The sequence below is a fragment of the Macrotis lagotis genome, chromosome 1 (genome assembly GCF_037893015.1).
Source record: "Macrotis lagotis isolate mMagLag1 chromosome 1, bilby.v1.9.chrom.fasta, whole genome shotgun sequence".
Classification (NCBI taxonomy): Eukaryota; Metazoa; Chordata; class Mammalia; order Peramelemorphia; family Peramelidae; genus Macrotis; species Macrotis lagotis.
Genome location: NC_133658.1, coordinates 505,226,409 through 505,245,346, shown reverse-complemented (window position 1 = coordinate 505,245,346; position 18,938 = coordinate 505,226,409). Strand labels below are relative to the sequence as shown.

Here is an 18,938-nt window from a genome sequence, read left to right as displayed (position 1 = left end):
TTTATTATATCCTCCCTAACTATAAGCTTGATAGTAACTTTAAATGAAAGACCCTAATACCATTCTGGCCAACCATATTGGGGTTGAAAATGTCCTTTCCCACTGAATTTCATCTGAATCTGTTTAAGGTAGCATAATCGCTGCAAAAGAAAAGGGTCTAATTTCTGTGACCTTTAAGCATCCAAAAAGTAAATGATATTAGATATGTTCTGATGTAATACCTACACAATAATGATTTGCCCACATGCCTTATTTGTTGTCAGGATAAAGTATGTCATCTATAGCAATTCTAGAACAAACAGTGCTTTCTACCCTAGCACATAACATTGTTATTTTTTAATAATGATTGATATTTTTGCCATGCTACTTTTATAACGAAAATACTGCATTCTTTGGTGTTGTCAGCATAGAAATATACAGAAAAATTCTCTCTAAATTTTCCAGGTTCTGAGACAATCATATTTGAAAACTGTGATTTGAAAACTAGGATTATGAATTATGCCCAATTTACTCTTCTCTGCTCAACTGTAATAATTCAGATCTTATAGGTTCCATCAAGAAGTAAAAAAAAAGTCCTACCAAAGCTAAAATTTTTCAATTAAGGTACATATCTATAAATTAATAAGTATCTTGAAGGGTCTAAATAAGTCTTGTGGAGAATGAACAAAATCCCATTTAGTGGGTTTTACCTGTGTGAATATGAGTTTATGGATAATGGTGTAATGAGAAAGAAAAGAAAAAGAGGGAAATGTTTTATTTGTGTTTTCCTCTAGGTACTTACCCTGAATCTGACTCTGAGGCTGAGGGTTAAAAGCCGTTGTGTGGTTCAAGGAAGCTCGTGGGTTAGATGTAGGGGCTGGGTGATGTGGGCTGATCCTCATGGCAGTACGGCGTAGCTGTTCCAGTTCACTCAGTCTCTCTGAGAAGGACAAGCTCCCCGGCTTCGTCTGTTCATCTATTTTCTGACGATGCCCTATTGGGAGGGAGAGGAGGCGGAAGGAAGAAGAGAAAGGGAAAGAGAGGAAAGGAAGGGAAAGATTTAAAGAAAAAATTTCAATGACTTTTTTTTGAATTTTTTTTATTCCAGATTTCCTTTTCCTCTTCTCTTTTCTCTCCCACTCCTTTTACTGACTCGCTGTTGTTCAGCAAAGTTAGTTAGTTCCCAGTGGAAATTCAGTGAAAGGCGATATCGAGTCAGTTCACACATTGTCGCCCGCACAGGAGAAGGCTACTTCTATCCCACAAGCTTATAAAACTACTCTCATAATATATCTGTTCAAATGCTCCACAACTAACTCCCCTGATACATTATCTGGGCAGAAAGCAATGAGAATGGTTTGAAGGGATGAGGACATGCAGGGAATTTTTTTTTTTTGGTAGTGGTTGGCAGTTCATTATAAATACACTTCCTATGCCACAAGTACAACAGCAGTTAGGTATGTAGCTTATTCTGGCAAGTCATTAAAATCACTAGGTTGTAAGTAGGTTGGAGCATACTGTAGTCACAAACCATTAGTACATTTTAAAGCAAAGAATTAGGTCTAGAGCCCTGCTGCAGTATGATTTTTAAACAGGAAATGAGTAATATTTGATAAAGCAGACATAATGGTGATTTCAAATTGCCTTTGAAATATATTTAAAGCCCTTAATTCTACTGTTAAGTTCACCAACACGAAATCAGAATGTCTTGGTAAGAGACTGTGATATTCAGATATAATTCAACTATTCCCTATAGGCAAATGTAGTGTAACTCTGGGGAGCAGCCCCCAAATACTTTTAACAAGCATAACAGGTGAAATCCTTTTGGTCCTCCAGACAAACAAACATAAATGAAAAAAAGATAGACTACTAAAGTTATTTCTTGGCAAAAAAAGATTGTTTGATGTCATTAAAATCAACCATGATCTTCAAATAGCAAGAAAGGTCACTTAAAACTGGACAGGTCCAAGACTTTTCCTCTCATTTCTTTTGTCTCATAGTCTAATTTCATATCAAAATTCTTGAATGATGACTTGCTTTTTGTTTATGATGTGGCATATAACTTGCTGGGCAGCTAGGTGGCACAGAGATTAGAGTATCTGGCCTGAAGTCAGGAAGACCTATTTTCCTGAATTCAGATCTGGCCTTAAAATAAAACAAAAAATTAGTTATATGACCCTGGGAAAATCATTTAACCTACTTTGCCTTAATTTTCTCATGCCAAATAAATTGAGAAGGAAATAACAGACAGCTGCGGTATCTTTGACAAAAAGCAAAAACAAAAAATGAAATGGGGTTATGAAAAGATGGATACAACTGAAATGACTGAACAACAACAAAGGAAGGTAGCTCAGTATACTGTAAAGAGGTCTTAACTTAAAAGTCAAGGGACATGAGTTTGAAACCTGGCTTTGACTCATTCTAGCTATATAAACCTGGACAAGTCATTTAACCCTTTTTGCCTCAATTTCATCATTTGTAAAATGAGCCGGAGAAGGAAATTACAAGCTTTTCTAATATCTTTGCCAAGAAAAACCCCAAAAGGGTTCACAAGTCAGACATGACTGGTATGACTAAACAACAGCACATAACTTACAATGTGATGCTAGATATTGGTATCTGAGGCTGCATGATCCCCCTTTTTAGTCATTTTATATTTTTTTTAAAAGGGGAGATTCCTCTTCTCTAATACTTTCCTTAACTCTCCATGGGAAGACTGTGTGTAAGTTAGCACTGGCCAATTATATAAACATGACACAGATTGTCAAATGGATGGAAACAAGATTGGAAAAGTCTTCTACTTGTCTGCAATAAAATACTCTTTCACATACACCCTCCATACATTCTTAAGTAAAAGAGGGGATTTTTTTAAATTTATGTTTTCCCCTGTGGAGAAAATTAAAGATCAGTTTCCAGTAGCTAAAAATTCTAAAGTTTAAGTTTTATAACTCTTATTTTGGTTCCAAATCTCAGCAGTTCAACTTTTCTTCCTGCTGTCAGGCCCCTTGGCAGAGTTTGCACTGTCTCAGATTGCAAACTAGAAAAAGACCCACTATATTGAGGTGACTTTTACCATTAACAAGATCTTTTTGGCTCTCAAAAAAGGAAACATGTTAAGTATAATATTTGTGTGGTTTAAATGCAACTCACCCTCTTTCATTTGTTTGAAAAGCAAACCTGGACTCAAGTTGAGAGCTCCAGCCCACAATACTTGATTTTAAAAGTATAATCTTTTAAAGTTCAATTTTAACAAATAATGCTAAATTCTGATATTTTTACATGGTATTTTTCTTTCTGTTCACTTTCCCTTTCACCCATGTTTTCCAAACAGACACAAAGTCTTGCATAAAAATAAAACATCTCAATCAATAAATCATATAAGGAGTGAATTAAGCTCTATAAGTGTACAGCTTCAACCCAAAACAGTCACTGAAGGGAAAGGGGAAGAGTAAATGTAGGGGAAAAGATTTAGAAAAACGCTGCTTCAATGGAGCATGACCTCAATTTTTTTTGTTTTGTTTTATTTTAAACCATATTTCAAAATTACATATTTCCTGGGCATAAGGTAGCTTCTGCCAAAGGAAGCAGGTGATATGAAGAGAACAGTTTTTGAAATTTTTTTTGAAATTTTGGAAATTCCATTGGCAAGACAATAGGAATCTACAAGTTTAACTGTAGTGGTATAAACCTCAATCAGGGGCCTTCATGACCTTTGCTAGAGAGGAATGGGACTCAGATTTATAATTGGGATAGATATCACTAGAAAGGCAAAAATAAGGGGTGCATATTTCTCCTCTTAATGACTTATTTTTAGAAACAAATGTTTACCACTGAACAGTTATTATGATGCCAGATGAAATTTTATATTTCATTACATGACAAACATTTAGTCATTTAAAGAAATGAATGATGACTGATAATTTCTGTTTTCAGTAGAACTGTTTAAGACTTAGGCTACAACTATGAGTGACTCAGAAAAATGATCCTTTACTATAAAACATTTCATAAGCCCTGAAAGAAATTAAGGAAATGGGAATGGGTAATACAAAATGATTTTGACAGGACTCCTTCCCAATTGAATTGCAGAAATGACAGAGATTTTGCAGGGAACCTTGAACTCCTTTTCTTTGTTTTTTTGTTTGTTTTTTAGGTTTTTGCAAGGCAAATGGTGTTAAGTGGCTTGCCCAAGGCCACACCCCTAGTAACTATTAAGTGTTTGAGGTCTTATTTGAACTCAGGTACTCCTGACTCCAGGGCCAGTGCTCTATCCACAGGCCACCTAGCCACCCCATGAACCTCTCTTGGAGAGTTGTAACATCTGAGCAAAAAAGGAAGAAAAAAATCATGATACTGAAGGTGTAGGCAAATTTTCATTTATAAACTAGATCAAAACAGTACTTATTTTTACTTAAAGTCATCAAAATATCATTCTTCAAGGCTTAAAGATCAAATTATATTTTGCATGACATATAAATGCTTCCATTATGTTATGATCTATTTGGAAAAATGAAAGGTCTTACAGTTCTTATTAACTATTGTTTTCTTGTAAGTGTAATGCCAGTCCCCAACCCTGACAATGAATTTTGAGAACAGTATGACATTTTCCAAGATTTCTGATGCTTTTACTCCAAAATCAATGTTAAATTCATTTTTAATTAGATGAAAATACTCTTTTAGTTTCAGAAGACATGGGGGATTCAATTTGGACTGTACCCATTTGGCTTGAACATTTGATTCTGATCTTGACTGAAACATAAGCAGGCTAACAGTTCTGGCTTTGAGTATATTCAAAGGTGATTATAAATGTTTACTTGGTGAGGTTGAATATTGTGTCTGACCCTAGAGGTTCTTAAAAAAATATTTTGGAGTTTTTTTCTGCAATCATCCAATGATATTATTTTGAAATAACATTAATCAAGGCTATTATATGTTAGCTACCCAGAATTCTGCGTTAGGTGCTGCCGGTGAAACAAAGTTTAGGTAACCTACTACTGTTTTCCACTTTATAGAATTTATAGTTTAGAAGAGGGGTATACCACATATACTGCTAATTATAATATAATACAACAGGTGTTGTATATGTAACTTAGCCTCTATCACATAAGCTAAATACGTTTTTGTTCCCCTAAAAAAAAGCAATGAAACTTGCTTTAGTGACTTAACTGATTCAGAGGACTAAGGTTTTAATCTTTGACATGGCTTCCTATTTGCCTAAAGGATGAAAAAAGTTCAGTCCAAAAGAAGTTGGACCTGGTCTGGAGCTCAGAGGTTCAATATATCTTCCTAATCAGGAATAAGGAAGCAAGGGAAATTATGCCCACCTGAACCAGTGTGATACTCTAGCTGATATCATATTCAGGCTCTTGTTAAGTAAATTCCTTATTTGTTCATTTGTTTGTTTATTTATTTATTTTTGTTAATTGTAATCTGATCTGCAAATATCTTCTTTTGTTTTGATATAGAGAATAAACTACTGAACTGACTTGAGTCATGCCTGTCCCAGAGCAAAATGGCAAATTCATTAAAAATTCAGGGATGGGGTAGGTTTGAGTTGCTTTTATTTATAATTTCCACCTTCTCTCTTTTTCATAGTTCTTTTTACAAAAATCTACCCAAAATGCTTGCAATATTTAAAGTAAAATGCTTTAGCCTACATGAAAAATAGATAATAGAAGTTCTAGGCACTCCAAGGTCAAGTAATTTTTGTTTGGGCATGCCTTTCAGAGGAATTCAGATCACATCAAATAAGCAGCCTCCTTACTCTACCTTGACATAGTTTAAACCTTGAGGCCATATTACCTTTTTCCAGTTTAGAGCTGTCTCATCAGGGGTTGATAAAGTATTTTGAGGATGTTTTGAAATACTGTAACATCTCATTTGTCTGACATACTTACAGAATGACAATCCAGATAATTTAAGCACAGTCTTTTTAAGTCCCAGACCTTGAATAATTTTAAATTGTTTTGACTGAAATTTTTCTAAAATGAATCATGTATTTCCCTGTTGTATGTCATAGAGAAAACTGGCTGTTTTCTTTATTATCAATCTTTTCTTGAAAATTCAGGGTTTTGAACCCAGATCTTATTCATTAAAGCATCCTATAATATATAGTCATACCCTCCAAAACTCTTGTAAGATACAGAGCTCTTTACATCTACACTAAATCTGAGACCAGATTTGAACTCAGGAAGATGAATCTTCCTGACTCTAGGCTCAAAATTCTCTAAATCTGCAGTCCTAGAGACAAGATGATATAAGCTGAGGGATATGCATAGTGATATGAATATCAGACACTGGAAGATTAATAGGGAATGTATTCCTGAGGAATAATACCACATACACATTCTCCCCACTGTGCCACCTAGATGCCCATAATATGATGCTTTAAGTGGGGCTTTTGAAACTTGTAATAGAAAATAAAAGGAAGATCTAAGAAAATTGTTTCTAGTTTCTCTGCAAAGTAAGAGGAATGGATATTTGGTGAGAAGGCATAGGGGAGAAAATTGGAACTTGAGAAGATGAGAAAATGTTTGAAGCAGCCACTAAAGGAAATGAAATAGTTAATCAAGGAAGAATAAAAGTTTTACCATCTAGTAGAGAAGGACTGGTTTAAAATTAGATAAATGAAGATGTAGAGGAACTTGTCAATATGATTGGTAGTAATGGTAGAAGTATGGTTGCCAAATCAAATTAAATCTATCCACTCTGCCCCTTAGCTCCCCTTGGAAATAAACATGCTAGAGTGAAAAACATTGTAGATCTTGGATCTGAGGGACTGAGTTCAAATCCACTTACAACTTGTGTGGCCTTTGGCAAAGTCAATTAGCCTCTCTCAACCTGTATCCTCATCTATAAAATGAGAAGATTAGATTGAGGATTCATAAAATATCAGCTGTTAATCTATGATCCATAAGCCTATATCATAATTTCTCTATGCAAATAAACATGAGAACATTACAATGTAGATATTAATCTTCTGTATTTGTTTTAGTCAGATCTCTATATATAATAATGACCCAGTCCCTTTATTATTTAACTACCTTATCTACAAAGCAAAAATTAAAAAAAATTAAACATGGATTGCTCTAAGAACCTCTAAAAGTGACAAATGTTAACTGTCTTGATGATCTACTCAATTAGTTTCTTTAACAAGTTTAAGAATCATGATAAGCACTTAGTTTTTGTAGGACATAACAGGCTGTCTTGAACTCTAACTTCAGTTAGTCAAATGTTATTAAGATAATAATTTTAATGCTTTTTTCATTTAATTATACTTATGTGCTAAAATAGGTCAATCAAGGCTAAGTATAAGGAAAATTGTGAAATCTATCTTTAACATCATTGGATTCCATTTGGATATCTCATCATCACATGACATGGGTACATGGAGAAGAAGTGTACTACCTCCCCAAGACCTGGCCTGTTCAGTTTTGTCCCATATTCTGACTCTCTTCCTATCCCTATCTTCAATACTCCCATCCAGATTTATCTCTTCTTTTTGCCCCCCTTTCCTCAAAATACCTTTTTCCTCTCTCTTAAGGAACTGAAATTAGATTAACAAGGAATTAATGTACTGTGTCTTGCTCATAATACATTTGCACTTTTATAGAAGTCTCTTATAGAAGTTGGTCTGAAATAGCAAAAGAATACTGGATTTGAGAAAACCTGAGTTAAAATTCTGTCTGTAAAAACAACCTTGTTAACAAATCATTTAAGAAACATTTATTTCAGGCCTATTGAGTGTCAGGTACATAAAGACAAAGATGAAATTGTGATTTCAAGAAACATATATTCCATCAGAGGAGCCAGACATTTGACTTCTTTAGGTCTCAGTTTCTTCAGTTGTAAAATGAGGTGGTTGGGCTCAAAATTCTCTAAATCTGCAGTCCTAGAGAAAAGATGATATAAGCTGAGGGAACACCAATAGTGATATGAATATCAGACACTGTGGAATATTAATAGGGAATGCATTCCTGAGGAATAATACCACATACACACCCACATAGTTTGGTAATATGTAGGGTAAGCCATGATACCTTCCTGAAGTTGCCCCTGTATTGAATGAAGACCTGAGAAAGGTCATCATAATATCTACAATCCCATATTATATACAATTAGGCTCCAAGTCTTGCTATTTCTATTTCTACAACTTTCCTTCCATGCGAATGCCTGGCATTGGTATTTTTCTAATTCAGAACCTCTCACCTGGGTTATGGGATAAACAATTTCTTAACTCCCTAGTTCTCTCTTCCCTCTCCCTTTCCCCCATTCCTTCTCTACCCCCCCCCCCACCCCTCACCTCAAGCCAAGATAAAAGTATTTGGAATCAAATAACTCAGTTAAAGTCTCACTTTTGATAGTTGCTACCTATGTTGCTCTGAATAAATCACTTAACCTTGATGGATCTATTTAATTATCTTCCTAATTTTCCTAATATGAAGGTCCGAATCAAGGCTGTTTTAGTCAAAAAAACTTAAATGTCTCCTCGCTACCTCTGAAAAAAGACTGATTGGCATTCAAGACCATTAATGTGATTCCAACTGATCTTTCCAGTTTTATCACATATCACATTCCTCACCGTGTATTTTCTTTTCAATGAAATTGTTTCAATAACTTTGCTATTTCCCCCCCAAAACCTTTTGCACTTTCTAGTAGCCAAGCTTTGGCTTGCATTATTCCCTATGGCTGAAATATTATTATTCTCCCCATCCTCTACCTTCACTTGTTGACATTTCAAATATTTCAAGTCCATCCCTCCACCCCCATGTTACCTTGCTTTTGAAAACCTCCCTTATCTCTCCAACCACATATGATCTTTCTTTTTTAGAACTTTTTTCATCACTTTGTACTCTTTTATATATAACATTTTTCTTTTAAAAAATCTAGTTATTGGTGTATATGTCTTATTTTCTCAACTATTGATTTATAGGTATTTATTAATCACCTACTCTATTCATTGTGCTGAGTGAGGTACAGAGGGTACAAGTTCAAATAATTTGTTGTTGAGTCAGTTCAGTAATATTCAACCCTCTGTGATCCTATTTAGATTTTTCTTGGCAAAGATGTTGGAGTGGTTTGCTATATCTTTCTCCAGCTTATTTTATAGATGAGGAAACTAAGGCAAATAGGGTTAAGTCACTTGCGCAGGGTCACACAGTTAGTATCTGAGACTTGATTTGAATAAGTCCTTCTGTCTTGAGGGCTGGTGCTACTCACTATGCAAACTGCTTGCCTCATTCAAATAATGACTGCTATTGCTACTTCTACTCTTACTTCCCCTACTCTTCCTTCTCCTCCACCTACTATTACTACTGCTATTGCTGCTGCTGCTACTACTATTATTATTACTACTACCACCACTACCACTACCACTACAATCTAACATTATGTAAGACTTGCCATGTACAGGCACTGTGTTAAGATCAAATATCTCATTTGATCCTCACAAGAATTCTGGGAGGAATTATTATTATTATTATACCCATTCTATAGATCAGGAAACTGAGGCAAATTAGGCTAAAGTAACTTGCCCAGGATCACTCTACTACAGGTGTCTAAGGCTGGATTTGAATTCAGGTCTTCCTGATTCTGGGTCCAGTGCTCTATCCATTGAACCATCTATAATAAACAAACTTGTGTCCCAATGGGGGAAACAATTAATAAACATATAAATATTAATAAACATATAATATATGTGCAATTCAAATAAAAAGTGAATGGGAGGGGATCAAAAAATGCTAAAGGAAGTAAAGGACTCCATGAGGTGAAGGGAATGCATCCCAAGCATGGTATTACTAGGCTGTGAGTTCCTTCAATGTAATGACTAATCTTATTTGCCTTCTTTAGGGGCTATTGACCCTATTTGGGGTTTTCTTGGCAAAGGTGCTGGAGTGATTTGAAATTTCCTTCTCCAGCTCATTTTACATTTGAGGAAACTTAGACAACCAAGGTTAAGTGATTTGCTCAGAGTCACATAGCTAATATCTGAGGTCAGATTTTAATTCAGCAAGACAAGTATTCCTGACTCCTGGTCTGAACCTTCATCTACTATACTATCAAGATGCCCATTCAGGGCCTACCAAATGCTTTGTACATACTTAGCATTTAATAATTATTGTTGGGACACATTGTATTGTCATGCATCATTTTACCCCTCAAAATAACAGTTAATAAGTTGAATGTGCTGTCTATGTGAAAGTTAAAGGGGAAGAAACCTTTTTTTCTTCCATGCTCCCCCGATAACATCAAGTTCACCCAATAATTTCTTTAGAATGTAAAAGAGTAAAATTTGTTTGGAGAAAAGCAACTTAAATGGTAAAAATGCTGTTGTTTCATATTCATAAGTGACTCAGGTTATTGACAAAAATACAATAGAGAATATAAAATTTAATGAATAACAATTTCATTGGAAGTTCAAAGAAAGCAAACATTATATATTTTCTTTCATCTTAGCACGTACACTTTATTTTCAAAAAGGAATCACTGCAAGAGATTCTTGTTGCCATCTCCAAATAAGCAAAAAGCTGCAAAAAGACTTCTTCATTTCTTTGTTGTACAAAATTGATCTAAAAATATCCTGAAGACATAGGTTAAGACATAATTGTTAGAGATGAGTATAAAAACAAAAGATATAAAAAGCCACAGTAAGGGAGGGCATAAAAGCGATTGAGCTCAAAGCAAAATCAACATCTAAACTAGACGTAAAACAAAAGAATATTTTTTTGCCACCTTTACCATCTCTCTTTGACATTTTATGTTAATTTCCCAGAATATATAAAAAAGAAGGTACCAAACCAATAACTCCAAGTTGGGGGACTTTGTATTCTCTGTATTTTCTTGTATATTCTCTGAGACCCAGAACTCAAGAAATGTCTTCAGTATTAGTCTCTTAAACATTTGTCTAATGACAAGGGATATAACTCCATTTTTCAACAGATAGAAGGGACTAGATTTTCTTTTTCCTCTTGACCAGGATTAGCCCTTCCTTCACTAGAGCAGGTAATCCTGTGTAGTATACTTTGAAAGGTAATGAATGTCTGAGGTAGCACCTCACACCTATCAGATTGATCAATATGACACAAAAGGAAAATGATCCATATTGGAGGGGATGTGGGAAAACTGGGACACTAATGTATGATAGTGGAGTTATGAACTCATCCAACCTTTCAAGAAAACAATTTGCCTAAAGTTCAATAATTCTGTGTGTAACCTTGGATCCAGCAATACCACTACTAGTTCCGTATCCTAAAGAGATTATAAGAAAGGGTAAAAATCACACATGTACAAAAGAAGGGGAAAGTGAGGGGATGCCCATCAATTGGGGAATGAATCAACAAATTATGTTTTATGAATGTGAAAAAGTATTATTGTTCTGTAAGAAATCATGAGGCTATGAACTTCAGAAAAACCTGGAAAAACTTTCATAAGTTGATGATGTTGAGTGAAGTGAGTAGAATCAGAAGAAAAGTATACACAGTAATAGCAACATTGCATGATGGTCAACTGTGATAGACCTGCTCTTCTCATACAGTTGTAAAGGATTTGTGATGGAAAATATTATCCATATCCAGAGAAGAAACTATAGAGTCTGACTGCAGACCAAAGAATCCTATTTTCAATTTTTAAAATTTGTTTTATGTTGTATAATTTTTTCTACTTATGGTTTTTCTTTTTGATTTGATTCTTCTTTCACAACAGGATTGATATGAAGAGGAGGGGGAGAAAGGAGAGGAGAGAGAAAAAATGTGGAACTCAAGATCTTACCAAAATAATGATTGTTGAAAATTAATCTTTACATGTAATTGGAAAAATAAATAAATAATTTTATTTATAAAAGAGAAAGCTAATGAATGACCCTAAATTTATTTTTTCTTGCATCAGAATTCAAATGATATCAATTCTCCCTTAGATTAAGAAATTTTCTCAAGAAGATCTCTTATAATATATACATACATTCATACATTCACACACACACACACACAGACTTGATTTTTTTCACTGACCTGGGGAGGGGTGAGGGGAGGAGTGGGGACAGTGTCAGATGGGGAGTTTGAGGTGGTACTTCTATCAAACCTTAGCACAAGTGTCCTAAGTATCAGGGAATGAAGGAATTGAAATGACTAAGACATAGTATCATAAGGTCAAGTATATATATAGTATCATAGGTCATATATATATAGTATCATATTTATATAGTTTCATATATAGTAGTATCATATATATATATATAGTATCATAGGTCAAGTATCAAGAATGGTATCATAAGGTTGAGATTAGATAGAGCTGAGTGAAATGAACAGAATCAGAAGAATATTAAATACAGTATCAACAACTTGACATAATGATCAGCTATGATGGATTTGTTCTTTCCAGCAGTACAATAATCAAAAACAACTCTAAAAGTCTTGTGATGGAAAACAACACCCATATCTAGAGAAGGAACTGTGGAGTTTAAATGCAGACCAAAGCTTTCTATCTTCAATTTTTAAAAGTTGTCTTAAGAATTATGTTTTTTTCTCTCTAATGTTTTTCCCATTTTGATTTGATTCCTCTTTCACAACATGATTAATATGGATCTATGCTTAGCATAGTTATACATGTATAGCCTGTCTTTGTTTTCTGTGAGGGAGGAGGGAGAGGGAAGGTAGGGAGGGAGAAAAGTATGAAATTCAAAATCTTGAAAAAATGACTTGAAAACTAAAGAAAAAAAGATTAGAAAGTTAGAAATGAAATACTAGAACAAAACAGTCAAACTGGGAAAATAAGATGGAATCAAAACAATAATGGTCACAATTAGGCAAAAAGGGAACCATTATGAAAGGAATAAGGGTTCAAGGAACTTAGAAGAACTTTAAATTAGTTCTAGCTATGTGAAGGCTCCTAAAAAAACAAGGCTATCTCTGATCCCCTTCAAACAATACTGACACTTTCTATATCATTCATCTTTGGGATATGGTCAGATATTACACTTGGAGTTAGCTGACAGAATCCCCAAATTATGTATGTGGTCAATAATTTTGAGTTTAAGTCTTCAGACCTAGAAGAATATGAAGACTAAATTCCCTTTATTTTCTATAAACATTATTTTCTACAAATGTCATCTTCACTAGTAGATCAAGAGTTGTCATTTCTAGGTGCCAAAAGTGCCCTGCTCATTGCTTTATAAACAGGCTCCAAGTTAGCTCTTATTTCACTCCTAGAATGTCCTTCATACTCATTACTCTTTTTTTTCCCACAAGGCAATGGGGTTAAGTGGCTTGCCCAAGGCCACATGGCTAGGTAATTATTAAGTGTCTGAGACCAGATTGGAACTCAGGTACTCCTGACTCCAGGGCCAGTGCTCTATCCACTGTGCCACCTAGCCACGCCCATACTCATTACTCTTATCAAAATTCTACTCACCCTGGAAGATTTTTTAAGTTAAAACTCTTTCAGGTAGTTTCCATTGAATTTCAGTTTTCAATGACATCACTCTTCTTTGAATTTGTGATATTTCATGATCTCTGGCCTTGGAATATCTCCTAAACTGTTGCTATTTCCCCCAAGTAGATTATAGTCTACTTGGGGGAAAAGATTGTTTCTTATTGCTTATTTGTATCCTCTATCATGCCTAGAACAGTGGAGGTCAAATAAATATTTGTTGATTGACTTAATATGGTAATATACTTTGCATGACTATATTTGTATAACATATCCATGGAATAGGATGGGGGAGGGGAAGAGAAAGGAAGAGAATTTGGAATTCAAAATTTTAAAATGAATGTTTGAAATTGTTTTTACATGTAACTAGGGAAAATGCTAAATAAATAATTAAAAAATAATATCTTCCTTCAAGTAGGAAAGAACTCTTTTCCTAGGTGACACCAGAATACATTTTTCATATTCTATGTGGTAATGTATACTTTTTTCACTTGCAGAAGAAGTGAAAGCATATCTACCTCATCATCCTCAGCAATAGCTATTGATAGACAACAACCAACAGTCAGACAGGCAGAGGAGTCCTGGGAGTAACAACATCTCCTGGAACATGGGTCCTGTTTCTGGCCCAGCCCTCACAGTCATTATCTTGAGAAAAATATGAAGAATTGGTTAGTCAGTCCTACAAACTGCCCACCAACTGCCATGTATGACAAAACACCCCAACCCAATTGAAACTGAAAAATAAACTAAGGGAGAGAAAGGAGGCAGCATGTGTCATACAACTCAAACTATGACTACCTGGAATACCATCTTCCATTGGATTCTGATGGAGATAATCTAGTGTTTTCAGTTTAGCTATAATCCTTGGAAATGAGATACAGCTGGCAATTGTTCTTACTATAGCTACAATTACTGAAAACCCAGAAAAGAAAGTTCTGGTGACTAAAGTCCTTGGCATCATCAAATAAGAAACTAATATGATTTTTCTCAGTGGAAATAACATTAAAGAAGAATCATCATATAATTTGTCATTGCATCCTAAAGATCATGGGAAATACCTTTCCTATATGTTGTCTCCATTAAAAGGTGAGTGAGCTCCTTGCTCACCTTTCTTTTTTACTTCTATCTCTGCCACTTAATATAATATTTTTACATAGCAAGAACTTAATACATATTTTCCCATTCATTTATTCATCTAATATCCCTAGCAACAAAGCTTAGTCACTTGATATTATAAGAACTTTCCCAAGAGTGCTGAAAGATAGAAATCCAATCAACATCTTTGATTTAACTTCTTAGGGGAGAAGGAAAGATAGGAAAAATTATTAATTGAATTCTTTTAAAGGATTAACAAACATTCTGTCCCTCTTAATAATCAAGTAACAATAATCACAGCATTAATGATGGTGTGTTAATAGATCAAAGATCCATAGTTTCAATGATTTAACCAATGTATATCACAGTCCTCCATCTAGTACTTAGTAACTAGCCTTACCATGGCAGAAAATTTCACCATCCTTCAGCTTAACCTGATGATGAGTCTTTGTGAATTTAACTTGACTGCTCTTGGGTAACAGACACAGGAGTCAATGCCAAGCCCATACTTGAAGTCTTTCCAGCCAAATAGGACCTACTAAAGCTTGCTTTATGCTTACATACTCTGTTCCTTTATTTATTTATTTCTCAATTAATCAAAAAAAATTCTTTTCTCTCCATCTCATCTTCCCTATTCAAAAAACAAACAAACAAAAGCAAAACATTCTTGAAACAAATATGTATAGTTAAGAATAACTCTTGAATTGGTTATGTTCTGCTCCCTATCCCCCCAAAAAAAAAATCTAAGTCTGTATCCTGAGACCATTACTTCTTTATTAGGAGATGAGTGACTTTATGGGACTCCTGGAGTTCTGGTAGGTCACTGAATTGATTTATATTCTTAATACTTTCAAAACTGTATTTACATTGTTCTTATTGTAAATATTTTTCTCCTAGTTCTGCCCATTTCACTATTTCCATCATTTTAATACAAAATTTCCATTATACTCATATATCATTATATATTCAGTCTATTCAAATTTAGATGAATTTCTTAGTTTCCAGTTCTTTGTTAGAACACCAAAAGTTGCTGTGAATGTTTCTGAACATTTGGGTGCTTTCTTCATCTTTCTTTGATCTCTTTCGAGTATAGATCTGGTAATAATATTGTTATATCAAAGGTTATACACAATGTAGTATCTTTTGAGTCATAGTTACAAACTACTTTCCACCATAACTAGACATTTGTGACTCTAGCCTCAATATATTCTTAAACCTATCTTCACACCATCCTTCCATCATTTGTCATTTTTCTTTTTTTCTTGTTATTTTGCTAAGCCAGTGAATATGAGGCATATTCTAAGTTATTTATTTCTCTAATTAATAGTGATTTGGAATATTTTAATTTTTTAATTTTATTTTATTTAAGGCAGTGGGGTTAAGTGACTTGCCCAAGGTCACACAACTAGGCAATTATTTAGTGTCTGAGGTCACATTTGAACTCAGGTCCTCCTGACTCCAGGGCCTGCGCTCTAACCACTGTGCAACCTGGCTGCCTCTGAGTATTTTAATTTTTAAATGATTATTGATACTTTGAATTTCTTCTACTTTTTCAGTGCCTGTTCATATCATTTGACTATTTTTCATTTAAAGAATCAATCTTATTCTTATAAATGTGAATAAATTTCCTATATATAATAAAAATGACACCTTGATCAGAGAAACTTTCTTCAAAGATGTTTTCCCCCCCGTTAAGTTTTTCTTCTAATTTTAGTTACATTATTTTTGTCTATGCAATATATATATATTTTAAAGTATGTCCAATTTGCCTCCTTTTTCCTTTATTTGATCATCAATTCTTTTCAAACCTGGTTCCTCTAAATTATTTATTATATTACCATTTTTGTCTCAGGAACAGAATTTGGATTTTATCTTGGCATATAATGTAAGATTTTGTCTAAATATAGTTTTTACAAGTTGCTTTCCCAAGAGTTTTTGTCAAACATTAATTACTTGCTCTGGTAGATGGGGTATTTTAGATTTTATAAATACTAGGCTGCTAAGTCCATTTGCCTTTGTATTTTGCATACCTAGTAAGTTCCAATGAATTGCCTCTTTATTTCTTAACCAGTACCAAATCTATTTGATTATTTTTTCCTAAAATAGTTTGATATGTGGTACTGCTTAGTCCAAATCCCCCCCTCCCCCACCCAATACTTCTTTCAGAATTTTGGCCTTTACATGTTCTTCCAGCTAAATTTAGGTTTGGTTTATTTGCAGTTCCATAAAGTAATACATTGGTAGTTTGATTAGTATGACATTTAATAAGTAGATTAATAAGTAATATTGCCATTTTTATTATGTTGGCTCAACTTATCTATGAATGATTAATATTTCTCCAATTATTTAACTTGGTCTTTATGAAAATGATATTTGTAGTTGTATCATATAGTTCCTGTATATATCTTACCTCTCATATATTTTATATATTTTGTGGTCATTAGAAATGGAATTCGTCTTCTATTTTTTCTTGATGGGTTTTCTTGGTAATATATAAAAATTCTGATGATTAGCATGGGTTTCTTTTATATGCTGCAACTTTGGTGAAGTTATAAAATCAATCCTCTAGAGTTATCTAAATAACCTGAAAAAAGTGACAATTTTGTTTCCTATTTATTATTACTCTGTTTCTTGTTCTTGTCTTATTTGTACAGCTAACTAGTTTGAGTACTATATCAAAGAGCTGGGGTATCAATGAACATCCTTGATCTCACTTGCAAGGCCTATTCTTTAATCCCATGACATATAATTCTAGCTCTTAGTTTTAAATAGAGACTATGTATCATATTAAGTGAAGGTCTGTTTAGTCCTATGTTTTATTTTATTTCTGTGTTTAAAAAGTAATGATGTTATATCTTTTAAAAAATTTTCCTGTATCTGCCATCAATGCATTTATTTTTTTTGCTTTTCTTGTGATTAATATGATCTATTATGTTGATAATTGTCCTAATATTGAACCAATCCTGAATTCCTGGTACAAATGAACTTGGTCATAATGTATCATCTTGGTGATATGATGCTACAGTCTTATAATTATTTTATTTAATATTTTCATTTCAACTTTCATTAATATATTAATTTGTAATTTTCTCTCTGTTTTAACTCTTCATAGTTAGATTTCAAGTCTGTGTTTTAGGAGGGATTTGGCAGAACCTATTATTTTCCTAATTTTAAACAGATTACTTAATATTAGAATTTATTTTTCTTTGAATGTTTTACAAAATTTTCTTGTAAATCTGTCTAGTTCCAGAGAATTCCTCTTATTGGAATGTCAATACTTCATGTTTGTTAAGTCCCTTATGACAGTTTGCCCATGTTTATCTTTTCATTTTTCTTATAGCTCCTATGCTTATATAGCAAGGTTCTACTCACTTCTGATTTTTTCATCAAGAATGCTTTAATCTATTTCATTAAAATCCCATTTTCTTTCACCTTATAGGATTGTACTCAGTTTTTGTTTGTAAACTTATATGTTTGGCCTTCTGGAATGCCATATTTTAAGTCCTCCACTCCTATATAGTATTGTCCGATAAATCTCCTGTGATCCCGAATAAGGCTTCTTGATACTAAAGAATTCTCTCTCTCTCTTTTTTTTTTTTTTTTTGGCTATTTGCAGTAGTTTATTTTTCTTTAATCTGAAAACTCTGGATGTCAAGAGAGTTTTAAATTTTTCAAGTTCTTTCTATTTTTATTTTGTCCTCTGGTTCTAAAAGACTTAGGCAAGGTTTCCCCCTACCCCCCTGAATTTCTTGAAATATCAGGCTTAAGCACTTTTGTTTTTATCATGGCTCTGAAATAGTTCAGTGAATAGCTGATACATACTAGATGCTTAATAAATTCTAAATGACTTACTGATTCTTAAATTAGCTCCCCATGATCACTTTTCCAGGCCAGTTGTTTTTATATATGTCATATTTTCTTCTATTTTTTCAGTAGTTTGACTTTTACAAGAAAGTATTTTTGTTATTGCAGTGTCAAATTGGATCAAATTTTATCTCTTTTTTTGCTGTTTTTAATTATTTCCAAATCTGTCTTAAAGCTTTCAATTCTTTTACAATTCTTTCTTCCAATATTCTTATTTTCATTTAAAATCATTTCAACTCTTAAAAAACTCTCTTGTTATTTTTTGAGTAATTCTAGCTTAACTTGTGCCCAATCTGTATTTTTTTTTTTAGGTTTTGCTTGACAGTGTTTTAGAGTTATTCTCTTAGGTTTTGGTTTCTCAACCATCCTTGCTACCATAGTAGCTTTTTTATGGTGAAATTCTTTGTTTGTTTGTTTGTTTGTTTATCTTATTTCTGACCAGAATATTAGGGCTAAATTCCACATATTTCTGGAAGGAAAGTTTGGACTATGCTTGGCCTTATTGGATCTTGATGCTAATTTTTCCAGTTATTTGATATTGTGTTCTTCAAAGATCTCAGGGACATCTTAGGCTGGGTACC

The 18,938-nt window shown here is 33.6% G+C and overlaps 1 protein-coding gene across 2 annotated transcripts in view; it reads right to left on the bottom strand.

Moving 5' to 3' along the window:
* Nucleotides 1-18,938, bottom strand: part of RUNX1 (RUNX family transcription factor 1) — a 339,353-nt gene that overhangs the window by 61,805 nt on the left and 258,610 nt on the right. For both annotated transcript variants that reach the window (XM_074214031.1, XM_074214032.1), the window contains one exon: nt 782-973. In XM_074214031.1, coding sequence (XP_074070132.1) covers nt 782-973 — 192 coding nt within the window. The remainder of the gene's footprint in view (nt 1-781; nt 974-18,938) is intronic.